The 15,344-nt window shown below is 45.4% G+C and overlaps 1 protein-coding gene across 1 annotated transcript; it reads right to left on the bottom strand.

Moving 5' to 3' along the window:
• Positions 1-7,773: 7,773 nt before the first annotated feature.
• LOC125407480 (olfactory receptor 11A1-like) lies at positions 7,774-8,715 on the bottom strand. Its single transcript, XM_048445106.3, has one exon. The coding sequence runs from the start codon at positions 8,713-8,715 to the stop codon at positions 7,774-7,776; it is 942 nt and encodes a 313-aa protein (XP_048301063.2).
• Positions 8,716-15,344: the final 6,629 nt, after the last annotated feature.

Here is a 15,344-nt window from a genome sequence, read left to right as displayed (position 1 = left end):
AAGAACTCTCCAGTGTTGTAAGAGGCCACTTGTTTGTTCCTGTCTGCTCAGCCCTGAAATAACCACACAGAAACTGTATTCATGAAATCACTGCTTGACCTATTAGCTCTAGTTTCTTATTGGCTAGCTCTTAAGTCCTAAACTAACCCATCTCCATTAATCTGTGTATTACCACGTGGCTGTGGCTTACTGGCAAGGTTCTGTCTGGCATCTGTCTCTGACGGGGCTACATGGCATCTCCTACACTGCCTTCTTTGTCCCAGCATTCAGTTTAGTTTTCTCTGCCTAGCTCTGCTCTGCCCTATCACCGAACAAGGCAGATTCTTTATTTATTAACCAATAAAAGCAACACATATACAGAAGGACTTCCCACACCATTTCCCCTTTTCTGTTTAAATAAAAAGGAAGGTTTTAACTTTAACATAGTAAAATTACATATAACAGCAAGAATTACAGTCACAACATTTACTCCAGGGAGACAGAGTCAAAAAAGACGATATTTACAATAAAATGAAGAGATTTAATTGCAAGGTTTTGGTTCATATAGTTATAGAATCTGAGGAGTCTGTATCCAGGCCTCTTTCCTGCCTCTCAAAAGGAAGAAAAATGTGCTACTTGAAGCTCAGATATACATTATTTAAATTCAGTAGAAACTAAGACATCTATAAAACTAGATTAGTAAAAGATTGTTTTAGTTCGGGGAGCAGTGTTTTTAAGACAGGGTGGGGTGGTTTGAAAGAAAATGGCCCCCAAAGAGAGTGACACTATTAGGACGTGTGGCCTTGTGGGAGGAAGTGTGTCATGGCGGGGGCGGGCTTTGAGGTCTCCTTTGCTCGAGCTTTGCTCAATGAGGCCGACTACTTCCTGTTCCTTGTGGGTCAAGATGTAGGACTCTTAGCTTCTCCTCCAGCACTATGCTTGCCTGCATGCCGCCATGTCACACAATGATGATAATGGTTTAAACCTCTAAAAAGGTAAGCCACCCCAATTAAGTGGTTTCCTTCACAAGAGTTGCCATGGTCATGGTCTCTTCACAGCAATAGAAACTCTAAGACTTCACAGGGCTTCTCTGTGTAGCCATGGCTGTGCTAAAACTGGCTCTGTGGACTAGGCTGGCCTTGAGCTCACAGAGATACACCTGTCTGTGCCTCCCAGGTGCTGAGATTAAAGGTGTGCATCACCACTGCCCAGGCTATAATGTTTGCTGGGATTAAAGGTGTGTGCTACCACCGCCTGGGCTAAATGTTTGCTTTTTAAAAAGTGATGTTTTGCAATGAACTTTGGTTTCACATAAGACAGAACTTTCAGAAACTTATGAAATGAGCCTAAACTCCTACCATTGTGTACTGTATATTTATGGAAAATGATCTTCTCATCATTGATGATTACAACATCAAAATACTGGCCAGCTCTGAAGAGTTGACGATGCTGGATGCCCTGAAGTATCAGTTATTTACTTGGGATTTAATTTTTTAATTAATGAATAATTTATTTTATGTGCACTGGTGTTTTGCCTGCATGCATGCCTGTCTGTCTGTGTGAGGATGTCAGATCCCCTGGAACTGGAGTTACAGACAGTTGTGAGCTGCCATGTGGGTGTTGGGAATTGAACCAGGGTTCTCTGGAAGAACAGTCAGTGTTCTTAACCACTGAGCCATCTCTCTAGCCCCGGGTTTTAATTCTTATGTGTGTGTTCAGGTGTATGAACACACACGTGTGTGTGTGTGTGTGTGTGTTGTGCGTGTGAATGTATGTGTTGTGTGTATGTGATATATATGTTGTGTGTGTGAGTGATATGTCTATGAGAGTGTATTGTGTGTGCGTTATATATATGTCAGTGTGTGTGGTAGATGGTGTGTGTGTATGAGTGCATATGTTATGTGTATCACTGTGTATGGTGTGTGTGGGTCTGTGTGGTATATGCGTATGGTGTGTGTGTGTATACATGGTTTGTAGTGTGTTTGATGTGTGAGTGTGTGTTTACCATAGTGAATCTGCGGAGGTCAAAGAAGAACCTGTGAGAACAGATTGTCTCCTTCCACAGCATGGGTTCTGAGGCTCAAACTCAGGTCTCCAGCCTTGGAGGAGGTGACTTTAACAACCTAAACCTTCTTGCTGGCTTCTTTCTTTTATTCTTGACCATGGGCAGCACTATAAAAGGATCTGTTGTTGGTTGTTTTTACTCTTTGGCTCATTGGGTCCTTTTGGAGGGCCCACCACCCAGCCCCCAAATAAATCCACACAGAGTCTTACTACTTATAAAAACCCAGCCTTAGCTTGGCCTGTTTCTTGCCAGCTTTCCTTAACTTAAATTATCCCTACTACCTTTTGCTTCTGGGCTTTTTCCTTTTCTTTATCTCCGTATATCTTACTTCTCTTACTCCGTGGCTGGCTGGGTGGCTGGCCCCTGACGTCTCCCTCCCCTTGTTCTATCTTGCTCCTTCTTCTCCCTGATTTCTCCTCCTATCTATTCTCTCTGCCTGCCAGCCCTGCCTATCCTTTCTCCTGCCTCACTATTGGCCTTTCAGCTCTTTATTAGAGCTGAACCATCAGGTGTTTTAGACAGGCAAAGTAACACAGCTTCACAGAGTTAAACAAATGAACACAGATAAAAGCAACCCATCTTTACATCATTAAACAAATGTTCCACAGCATAAACAAAGGTAACACACTTTAAAATAATATTCCACAACAGTGAACAAGGGCTTGGAAGCTCAAAGCTGTCCTTGAGTCCTGGACTCACTTCTTAAACACATTTGCCTACACGAGCCTCATCTCCTTCAGCTATGGTACCTGCGGTGGTGTCGTGGAGACCTCTGTACAGGCATCTTGCGCTGTTGACTGGGGGTGGGGTGGAGTGGAGAGTAACTTCTGGGCAGCTGTTGTTCATAATGTTTACTCAGAAAACAACTGGTCAAGTTGCCCATCTACTTATTTTTTACCCTCTACTTATCTACTTCTTTTACTGGTTAAATTAGTTCGAATACCCTTTCAAATTTTATTTTTTGAGAGTTTCATATAGCTATACAATGTATTCTGATGCTATCTACCCTTCCTTCCCACTCCCTTGTATTTCACCCAACTTCATGCCCCCTACTTAAAAACATTTTTATTACTCCCTGAGTCCAGTTGGTGCTGCTGAATGCACATAGATGGCCCACTAAGCATGGGCAGCCTATCAACAGCCACATCACTGAGCCAAAAGGCCTCTCTCACTTAGTGGCCTCAACGGGAGGTGGCTCTTCATTTAAGGTGGGGCTCCTGGAGTCTCTACCTTACTCCTGCGGAAATTTCTGCTTGACCTTGTTGGTCTTGCACAGGTAGATACAGCTGCAGGGCCCTCAGAGGCCAGAAAAGGGCATTGGACCTCCTAGAACTGGAGTTATGAACTACCAGATGTGGTTGTTAGGAATCAACCCCCCGTCCTTGGCAAGAGCAGTACGTGTTTTCACACTCCGAGCCATTTCACCAGGCTGTTAACGTTCTCCCTCCCTCCCTCCCTCCTTCCCTCCCTCCCTCCCTCCCTCCCTCCCTCCCTCCCTCCCTCCCTCTCTTCCTTCCTTCCTATGTTTATCTGTCATTTTAAAACGACTTTATTTTATGTGTATGGATGGTTCACCTGAATTTGTCTCTGTACCATGTGCATGCAGTGCCGGAGGAGGCGAGAAGAGGGCAGTGGATCCTCTGGAACTGGAGTTAACTATTTGTTAGCTGCCTTGCGGGTGCTGGGAACTAAAACCAGGTCTTCCAGAAGAGCCAACAATTCCCTTAATTGCTGAGCCATCTCTCCAATCACTTGTTTGTTTTTAAAGTCAAAGTCTTTCTGTAGAGCCCTGGTTGGCCGAGTTTTCTGGCTCTGGACTTGTGACCTGCCTGCTTCTGTATCTCAAGTGCTGGGCTTACAGGCCTGTACCACCACAACTGCCCCAGCTGTTTTCTGAAGTTTGCTCGGCCCACTCCATGCTTAAAATTCAATTCAACTCTGTGCATACCAGGCTAGTGATAACTACAGAGCTACATACTGGTTTAGAAGGAGGGCTCATTGTCACGTGCTTCACATACGTGGGATCACAGAGATGACTTAGATCCTCTCTTCCCTCCCTCTTTCCCTCCTTTCCCCCTCCTTCCAGCTCTCTCTCTTTCCCCTCCCTCTTTTCCTCCTTCCCTCTTTCTTTTTCTGTCCCAGCATCTCTTTGTCTGGCTGTTTTGTGGTGGCCTCTTTCTGTCTCCCTAGAGTCCACTACCGGGGCCGTACATTGGCAGTTTAGGAATGCGGCCCCGACGAGGCTGGGGACTCCTTCAGAGCTAGTCGAGGACCCAGAAGTGTGGCAGGTCGGTTCCTGGTGGAGAGATCCTGAAGCCATCGTCCTCTTTGCCTCCCTCCACCTGTTCCTGTCACAGTGTCACACAGCGGTTTTTAAATGACCTCACTCTCAACTTCTCCCTGCTGGCTTGGCCCTGGTGCCTGTCCTTGCTGCAAGTGCATCACTTTCGTGTCTGTTAACTGGAGGAGCTGAGCTCATACAGAGCCATTTTACACATTTAAACTTAGAACCCAGCAGGCCAAAGCTCAGCACTACCCATGGTGCTTACTAAATCTCTCTTCCCCTGTGACCCAGGAAGACATTTATCTTTCTTTTGAGCCATTTTGTGTGTTTTTTAGCTTTTTTCGTCATGACTATTTCAGGAACTCAGAATGCAGGGTGAGCAAAGTCCTTGCGACAATCTTTTAAATTATATGTTTCTAAATTTATGTGGCCAAAGGCAGTCATGCGCTTTGTTCAGATCCTGGGATCCAGCCTTCTGGGGCTGCTGGAGTCTATGCCTTCCGAGCCTCCTGGACTCTCAATGGCATTGACCCGGGGTAGAAGTAGAGTCTTCAGCATAGCGTGAGGGATGCACCCTGAGGAGGATGCTGTGCCCTTTGTCCCATGAACGTGCTCCCTAGGACACTCACACACAACACAGGATTTTACCTTTTTTGAGACAGAGTCTCACTAATGTAACAAGCTATCCTGGGATTCACTCTGTAGATCAGGCGGGCCCAGAACTCACAGAGATCAGCTTGCCTCTGCCTGCTAAGGAATGGGATTAAAAGTGTGTGCCACCACATCCAACTGGATTTTCCTTTTGGTTTTAATGCAAAGAATAGACACCACAGAGAACTTTGTTCTATGCTAAGGATTGAGCCTAGCACACTGTGCATGCTAAGCAACGACTGTGCCATCGAAGGGCATTTTCGGCCTTAACAGATGTTTCTAAATATTCTATTCAGCTCAGATCTGACCCACTTTCCAAGCAATATTCTAGATGGAGGAATGCCCTTACTTGCCTTTCCCATACATTTTCTTGGCTCTCTGCTTCCTCCTACTTCCTTTCTATAGGTCTACGTCTGTGAGCTTCTGTAGTCCCCCCTTTCCTTGTTGGCTATGCTGCTGAACGCTGCCCCCATTGGGCACAATGCTCTCTTCCTACAGTGAGAATCAGTTGTATTTATTAAGGACAATCCTCTGGGCCGGCCAGATTCTGTAGGTCTGCTTGCTCAGAAGTCTTTATTTGTAGATAGTGACGTTTTCAGGACTTGGGCTTGAAGCCAGGGCCTTGCATGAGATTGATAAGCACAGTCATCAAGCTATATCCCCACCCAAGGATACAACCATGTCTTTAGACCATTCCAATATTGATGGATCATATTCCATACTTTGAAAAACACATTGATATAGTTCAAGTAAAATTTAGAATTTTTTTTTGTGTGTTGGAGGTTTAACTGAGGGGTTCACGTAGGCCCTGTACATGCTCTATCCTTGAGACACACCTCAGAATGGGTTTCCTTTGAGACAGGGTTTCTCTGTGTAGCCCTGGCTGTCCTGGAACTCACTTTATAGACCAGGCCGGCCTCGAACTCAGGCCACCTGTTTTTCCCTCTTAAGTGCCTAGATTAAGAGTATGCAATACCACTGTCTGGCAGATTTTTTTTTTTTTTAAGAGATAAAGTTTTACTTTTTTTTTTTTTGTCCATTTGTCCTGAACCCCTGGGGCTAAGGACTCTTGGCTTTTTGCCATTTTAAAAGTCTTCAAAGAATCTCTGATAAAGGCAGAAAGACTTAGTTCTTTGGGTTTAATTTCTTCTTCCTTTCTCATTTAATTGCCTCCTTCCTTTCTGTTACTATTTATTGTTCCAATACCAATGACAGAGACTAATTGGAACTCACAGAGCAGTGGCCTAATTGGTCTCCTGGGCTCCAGGCCTGAGGAGTTTGAGCTTTTGACTCTCCCTTAACTGACCTTTGCTTTCCAAGGCAAACCTCTGTATGCAGCCCCTCCAACTAGCGTCCCTACGGACCTTACGGCTAAGAGTTTTATTTCTTCATTTCTGAGATAACTTGAAGCATATCAGGAATTTGTCTCTTAATTCTGGTTTTAACTCTCTCTCTGACCCCTCTTTCCTCTGTTTCCAACCTTAGACCTGGCAGCCTTGGATTAAGAATCCATAAGTAGAGACTGAAGAGATGGCTCATTGGTTAAGAGCACTGGCTGCTCTTCCAGAAGATCTGAGTTCAATTCTCAGTGCCCATACAGTGTTAAACCCGAGAATCTTGAAAGACCAGTCCCACATTTTTTTCTGAGTCAAATTTGAAGCAAGTTTTAATTAAATTCTGACCCAGACGATGGGCCCTGGCTGGAACCAGTTCATGGTTCCCAGGAAATGGTGACAAATCACATTTTGCTGAGGCGTATTAATAAAGGCAAACCCATAAGGCCACCATATTTCCCATCATGTTCTGCTGTGGGATAAAGCTCTTGTACACTGTAAAGATTTGTCACTTGTATTGGCTTAATAAAACACTGATTGTTCAGTAGCCAGACAGGAATCATAGGTGGGACAACAAGACCAGGAGAATTCTGGGAAGAGGAAAGGCAGAGACACAGTCACCAGCCAGATGCAGAGGAAGGAAGATGAGAATGCCTTACTGAGAAAAAGTACCAAGTCATGTGGCTAAACATAAGAATTATGGGTTAATTTTAAGTTTTAAGAGCTAGTTTGTAATAAGCATGGGCAAAAGGTCAAACAGTTTATAATCAATATGGGCCTCTGTGTGTTTATTTGGGGTTGAATGCCTGCAGACAAGGTGGGACAGATACTTCCATTGACAATGTCCAGTCAAAGGCAAGCATATCCTGACGTACTTCCTGCCTGTGTACCTCCCACCTATGTCTAGTCAGGGACAAGCATACATCATGAGGTATAACTTGCCCGTGTACCTCCTGCCCACATGTGATCTTGTTCCTGTTTCGGTCTCACAATGGCACCCACACTGTGTATAAATCCAGTTCCAAGGAATTCAACACCCTTTTCTGTGCTCCCTGGTGCCAGGCAAGAGGCGTGCACATGGCGCACATGGTACACAGACATACAAGAGGCAAAACACCAACACATGAAACAAAATAATAAAACAAAAGAATCTGTCAGTATTCTCCATCTGGCATTACTGCTCAGTTCCTTCTTGCATTCTTTTCAGAATTAATCTGTTCAAAATGAGTGTTTGTAAAATATCTGGAGTGCATAGACCCTGTTTGGGAAGTGCGATTTTGATCTCTATGCAGTCACAATGGAAAATTGGGGTTACCTCATCTTGTTAGGTATTTGTTTTCAATCCCATTGCCTCCTCTTTTCAACACAATGGCCTTCTCCATCCGACTCTGAGGAATAGACTAAGCTAAAGCAGAGGAAGACGTCAATAGCTGTCCTGTGCACCTCGGTGGGGGCGTTCCTCAGACCAGCTGTCTCCAGAGCCGCTGCAGAGCCCACTTTACTTCTTGATTCTTCAGACTGTAGATGATGGGGTTGACCATGGGAGTGAGCACTGTGTAGAGCACAGAGAAGGCCTTCCGGAGCAGGGGAGGCATGTGGTCTGTTGGGGCCACGTAGACCACAACGAGAGTGCCGTAGAACACTCCAACCACACTGAGGTGGGAGGAGCAGGTGGAGAAGGCTTTCTGTCGCCCATGGCCTGATGGTATCCTCAGCACAGTCCTCAGGATGAAGATGTAGGATGTGACAATCAACGCGAAGGGGACAAGTGTAAGGCAGCCCGAGATGCTGACTCCAGCTCCCCACAAGATCCATACCTCCCCACAGAACAGCCCGACCACTGGAGCGAAGTCACAGAAGTAGTGGTCAATCACCCTGTTGCCTGGACAGAGGGACAGAGGGGCTGCCAAGGCCAGAGTGAAGGCAGAGAAGAAGAAGCCACTGAGCCAAGCACCCGTGGCCAGGCAGCTGCAGGACCAGGTGCTCATGAGAGCGGGGTAATGAAGGGGATGGCAGATGGCCAAGTAGCGGTCATAGGACATGGCAGAGAGCATGAGACACTCCGCTGCAGCCAGTGAGGCAAACACGTAGAACTGGACGAGGCAGCTGGCCAGGGAGATGGTGTCCCCTCCTTCCAGGAAGCTCTGTAACAGCTGAGGCATGATGTTGGATGTATAGCCGATCTCCAGCAGGGAAAAGTGGCAGAGGAAGAGGTACATGGGTGTGTGGAGGGTCCTCCTGGAGGCCACAGCAAGCACGATGAGGCTATTGCCACCAACTGTTACCACATAGATGGCTAGAAAGAGGGTGAAAGGGAGGAAGCCCAGGTGTTGCAGCTCGCCAAAGCCCACCAGGATCAGCCAGGTGGTTTGGTTCTCATTGTCACCGTGTGACTTCCTCATGGAGATCCGAGGAAGAGAGACCGCAGAAGCGGGGAAGACTTTTAGTAGTAAGAAATATTCTGTTAGGGCCACATCTCTGCTTGGCTTACTGCTTACACATCACAGCAAGTGTAGGAGAAGGCTTTATTGTCTCCTGTTAATTTAAGAGAAATCAATGCTCAATGAGTTTACATCAGTTACTCAAGATCACTAGGACGGGTTTACTGTTTGAGCCCATTTACTTGACTCCAAATCTCCTGCATAACATACTGTCCTATAGTGCTTTCCCCCAAACTTTTTCTTGGGGGACAGATACATAGACATGAGAGAGCATCATAGCAGTGAACTGTGTACCTGGTTATCCTGGCTGGGTACCAATAGGAGAGGCACACCAGATGAACTTTTTCTATAAGGATAGGAAGGCTACCATGGTAGAGGTGGCCTTATTCTGAAGTCATGCATATTCCCAGGGCAGCAATACATTCCAAACTCTCTCTTTCTAAGAAGGCCAGATTGGTGGGGTGGGGAGGCAGCTTAGTCAGCTTGCTGTTCTGAGTTTGATTCCCAGCAACCACATGAAAGACATGTGCATCGTTGCACACCTGTAATCCCGGGTGCGGGGAGGGGTAGAGAAGAGGACCCTTGGGACTTTCTGGCCAGCCATGCCAGCCAAATCAAAGCTCTTTAGGATCTGTGAGAGACCCTTCCCGCCTCCCAAAAGATGAAAGTGATCTAGAAAGATCCTCAACATGTGTCTCCGACTTCCACATACATGTGCAATGCATGCCTGCACACAACATGCACACACAACTGCACACATTTGCACACGAAAACCTGCACATACACACACCTGAACCTGCATGCCCACACACACACACCTGCACACATGTGCAAACACACACACACACACACACACACACACACACCAGACTTGGGAAACCAGACAAACCACTGTATCATTTACTCTGTGAGATTCTGTGTAGGTCTGAGTTAGTCTAGAACCTCCTCCCCTGGGGAGTTGTTTTCCTGGACAAGTGGTTCGGTAATGCTGGAAATGTCTGTTGACAAACTGTGTTCAGGTTCTGGTCAGATGTGAGAATCTGAAATCTTTACTGTTCTTGACTCTTCTCCTTTCTATTCCACACACTGTCCAAATGCCACATTATCTCATCTAGCTATGAGTTCTTTAGAAATTTCTACCCTAGAGTAGGCTGATTCTCTTATTGCAGAATTCTCTAGCACCAAATACAAGGAGGATGTTTGATAAGCACCTGTGGAAGAAAGAAGTAAATGGACAAATAGTTTAGCCAAGAAAGATTCTGGTAAACTGCAGGAAAATCCCAATCTGTGACAATTACTACTTGAGTGTGAGAAAAAACAGTCTTTTGAGACAAAGTATCACATTGTAGCCCAGGATGGCCTGGAACTGACCCTATGGTTCAGGCAGGCATTGAGTTTCTGGTGGTTCTCTTGTTTTAGCTTCTTAATGCTGGGGTTACAGGCATAAGCCTCCTTGCTGGGCAGAAAAAGGCATTTAAATGGGAGCCTAAGGACAGAAGGAATCTCACTACACACACACACACACACACACACACACACACACACACACACACATACACACACACACACACACACACACACACACACACACACAGATAGGGGAACTAGAAAACCCAACTTGATATGGAGGCAACAGTTTTGAAGTTAAAAATAGGACATTCCATATCTGCAGACGGCGGCAAGAGCACTTGGCTTTTGTGCGCCCGTCTTGGTCCTATGTTTTGCGCTGTTGGCTTACATCATGCAAACACACGTTCAGACACATGCTGGTAAGGAGACAGAGCATGCTGAGCACTTTGCAATGCATTTGAACACGTTTACATTCTATGTAGCAATGGCTTCTAAAGGACCCAGGCAGGGAATGAGTTGAGGTTGACATAGGACACTTGATTTGCCAGCGAGATGGAACTAGTAACACTGACCAACTGGACAACTGACCAGGTCCAAACTTCTCAGGTCTAAACCCTGGACTGATGCTTTAGATAAAAAAGTTACTAATGCCTTTCGGTAAATTTGATGTTGGGCCTTGGTAAGATTGTTATATTTTTAATGTTGCTGTTTTAAAAATATTTATATTTATTTTATGTACCTGATTATTTTGACAGCGTGTATGTATGTGTGCCCGGTGCATGCCTAGTGCATAGAGGAGGGCAAAGAACCCCCTGGGATTGAGGTTAAGGATTGTTTTGAGATAGTGTTTCTCTGTGTAACAGCTCTGGCTGTTCTGGAATTTGCTTTGTAGGGTGGTCTCAGACTTACAGAGGTCCACCTGCCCCTGCCTCCTGAGTGTTGGGATTAAAGGCATGTGTTACTATACCCAGATCTCCTAGTGAAAGTCTTAAATATATATTTTGTAGAATAGTTGTCTCATAAAGAATCACCAAGAGGTTTGTGATGCTGACCATAGGAAACCTTACATGATGTCCTTTACCAAGACGATTAGTAAGGAAGTAGATCAGAAGAAAGCTGTAGAAAGGGACATATTAATTTCATATTCATATAAAACGGAGAAGGCGTTCTAGACCTTATATCCTCCCCATATTTTATCAATGACTTCAGGAGACTTTTAAATATGCATGATTTATAAATGTTCAGATAATATGAAACAAAGGGAGAATCAGTATTACAGGCAATAGAATAACAATTCAAAGAAATCTTGCAATGTGAAACATGGAAAAAGAGTAAAATGAACAGGAGCATATTTTAAAAACTGCATGTAAGCCTTAGCGATGAGTTTGAACAAGTATAAGGAAGGTAAGAACTGATGTGGGAACACTGGAGTAAAGTAACTAGGATTTGGGCTGCAGAGATAGCTCAGCAATTGAGAGCGTAACTGCTCTTGCAGAGTTAGGCTTAGGGTGGCTCACAATTGCTGCAACCCCAGCTCCAAGGGATCCAATGCCTCTGGTATGCATGCATACACACACACATATACACACAAACATACACACTCGCACACACACATACTCTACACACATACACACATACATACACATACTCACATACACACATGCTCACACATACACACACATACGCACTTGCACACACACATGCACATATACATACACACAATACACATACTCTCATACACACATACACACATACTCACACATACACTTGCATACACACATACTCTATACACATACACACATACATACACATACTCACTCACATACACACATACTCACTCACATACACACATACTCACACATACACACTTGCACACACATACATACACATATATACACACAAACACATGAGTTAAAAATTTAAAAAAATTACAGTTAGCGGTTCGGATCTGTTTGCTGATTATCATGATTTAGGATGGGACAGCTGCCGACTGTGAAGATATGAAGAATGTAGAAATATTCAACTCATGGAAGAATAAAAGCTGCCCTCAGCGGACCAATGTGCTTCTATGGTGACTGGGATAGATTTAAGTCTACACACACTCCTGGTATAACATGACCCAGAGTACAGTGATGCCTGCCTGTCCAGGAAACAACCACTGCTGTCTACAGAATTACTTCTGATTATGAAAATAAGGTCACACACAGGGTACAGGACCAGAGTGGAGGGAACGGAGTTTCCATCTCTGGCCTCCAGAAGCTTGTGGGCAAAGATAGGCCGTATCCACTGGACTCACATAGGAAAATATAGAAAGCTGAAGACACATGTCATACTCCCTTCTCCATCTGCCTAGGCTGGGCCAGGGAGCTGGGCTTCTGTGGGCAGAAAGCACTGTTAGCCCAGATGAACTAGATATTCAGAGGTGGGGGGCTGACCTGTTCTTCAGGCTGAGGCCAATGGCTGCTCTTTTGGTTGTCTTTACCCCGGGACTCAGCTCTTCTGCCAGTGGGCAACTCTGCAGGCTTCCTGCTTCTCTCTGCTCCAGCCCTGGAGCGCTCACGGAAGACCAACAAGGTCTCTGTTCTGTATGCGCTGCTGCAGGCATTGCTGCCCTTTATAGAGCAGGGCGGCATCCCTCCCATGTGGAGGAGATGCGGAGCTTGGTGCCAGCTGGAGCAGCTGCTTTTGTGCTTTGGTTCTAGGGGATGCATTAGCTCTCAAGGGACTGTTCACTGGCTTCACCTGACTGCAATGACCAGCTGTGTCTGAGCTCAGGGAAGACTGGAGAACAGGAAGACGAGCCCTGTAAAATGGCTCAGTGGGTAAAGACACCCGTCTCCAGGCCTGACAGCCCGAATTGTTCCCCAGAGTCCACACAGTAGAAGGAGAGAATGGACTCCCTTAGGCTAGTCTATAACCTTCATATTAGTGCCGTGGCGTGAGCATTTACACACACACACTCTCCCCAACCACACACACACACACACACACACACATAGACACACACTGTAAATGAATTCAAAAGCTATAATTAAAGTAGATATTTATCAAATACTTTATGCCCCAGAGAGCAAACATTAACTTATCTGGTGACTAATCAATTCTCAGAATCAGCCTTAAGAGGAAGTGTGACGTGTGTTGTGATCTGTTCTTGTACTACTGGAATGGGTCAGCTGACGGTGTCCAGAAGGGCTGTGTTTTTAGTCTGGCATGGGTTAGAAACCTGGCTCTGCTTTGGTCTTTCATCAGGGAAGAGGGTGGGTGAAATGGCTGTATAATCCTGAAGATAACTTGTCCTGTTTAATTTGATAGATTATCATGAAGCCAAGTCAGGCTCCTTCACAGAATCAATAACACATAGCTAAATGACAGCTAGGAATAGGGAACTGCAGAGCCGAGTCCCTGCCATAGGACAGCAGGTGTCTGCAGCAGGAGGAGGTGGGTCCGGCAGGTCTGGAGCAGGAGCTTCTCCTAATAATAACCTAGGTTGTTTCTTCCTGGAAGCCTTGTACAAGTGTCTCATTTTGGTAGAAGGGCGGGGTAGAGAGCTCTGGATGGGACAAAGGGGACAAGGACGGAAGTAATGAGCCTATTTTCTCTAAGAATAAAGTACAGAGATGTAGGCCTTGGATTATGTGAGTAGCCCGAGGGAGACACAGGCCAGGGTCTTTTCTGTGAGGAAGGAATGCCAGTGTTTATCAACTTACAGTTTATGGCAATAGTGATAAAAATAGGCAACTTGTGCTTAAAAGTTTTAATTTTAGTACATTTTCTGAAATGTTATGTGTGAGTTCAAAGGATAAATGAAGGATCTCTATGTTGTTTTTTTAAGCCTTAAATTGTTTGTGTATAAACATGTATTAATTAATTAATTAATTAACTAACTAACACTAATTAATCCAATAAATATTTATGGAATTCTCTTGAACTACTAGTCATTTTTTCCCTCTAAGACCATAGGCACGGAGCCTAAAAGCACACAAGATCTATCTGGATAGGTATTTACTATTTTATACCATCTATGCTTTGTTAATGGGGCCATAATTTTCTCTGAGAGCTCTTTGCTTTCAGAGGCAGACTTCCCAGTTGTAGGCACATGTTCTGGTTCGACCTCATTTGGTCAGCTTCTATCTCTCTTCTCAACTCATTGATAAAAGTCTCAGGAGAGGATAGAGGGAATATAAAAACAGAGCAAAATAACGGTGCTAAAAATATGCTTTGCTGAATCTTTCTTTTTCACTAACTGCTCAGAGGCCTTTACAGAACGGTCTAACAGAGGTTCCATCAGACCCCCAGGAGGTGTCGTGTTATATACATCAGGAAGCTACATGTACGGGGGTCAAAGTCACTGTTCAGAATCACGCAGTTAGAAAGCGGGTGGAGCCAGAATCCAAACCAGACGTCTCTGGCATGAGTTTCCTCGTTAGATAACAGAGACGGGGAAATAGAAGACACCCAGGAAATGACCAAGGCCATGATGGGTTGCCCAGGAAAAAGTCAGTTCATGGAAACTCTCTTCAGACGTTGGCTACCTCCTGACCAGAGCATTGTAGGGCAGACACAGAAAAGCAGAATCACATCGACTGCAAGTTGACTTGTCTTCTGCAGGTTGATGGCTGACATTTTATCCTGGAAGAATGTCCAAAGTGCCAGTATTCGAATAAGGGTCTCTGTCATCAGCAATCTCAATATGGCACCCTCACAACATATCTGCCGTGAGCAGTAAGCTTCCTGATGAGTTCTGGAAGATGCTCTGGTCACAAAATGTGCTTTCAGAAGGCCACGATGAACCATCGCCTAGATTCAGAACAGGGTTGGAAGACAAGAAAATAAAAATAAAATATTGCTGTGGAATGACTGATGATCCTATCTGCTGGGAATATTTCTTAGGATGAGCCTCTCCACTGACACAAATAATTTCAATCAGACAAAATTAGACCGAATAAAAGATGTCCATGTTTACTGCAGCACTCCAAATGGCACCGGGAAAGCATGGTGAGGGGAAGAGAGAGATGGGGAGACAACGCAAAACCACGTGTTCATTCTCTGGGGGGCAGCCTAAGTACCTAAGTAGCCTGTGGGAGTGGTCCTGACCCTCCCTGGGGAGGAGTCAGCGCTTGGCGGGGCTTTCCCAGAGGAGGAGTCCCAACTGGGCGGGGGGGGGGGGGGGGGGAGGGGGGGGGACGGGGGGACGGGGGGGGGGGAGGGCGGGACGGGGGAACGGACGGTGCCCATTCCAG

This window comes from Myodes glareolus, chromosome 19, assembly GCF_982192425.1.
Source record: "Myodes glareolus chromosome 19, mMyoGla1.1, whole genome shotgun sequence".
Lineage (NCBI taxonomy): Eukaryota > Metazoa > Chordata > Mammalia > Rodentia > Cricetidae > Myodes > Myodes glareolus.
The sequence above is the reverse complement of the archived record's forward strand: the minus strand, read 5'-3'. Positions and strand labels throughout refer to the sequence as shown.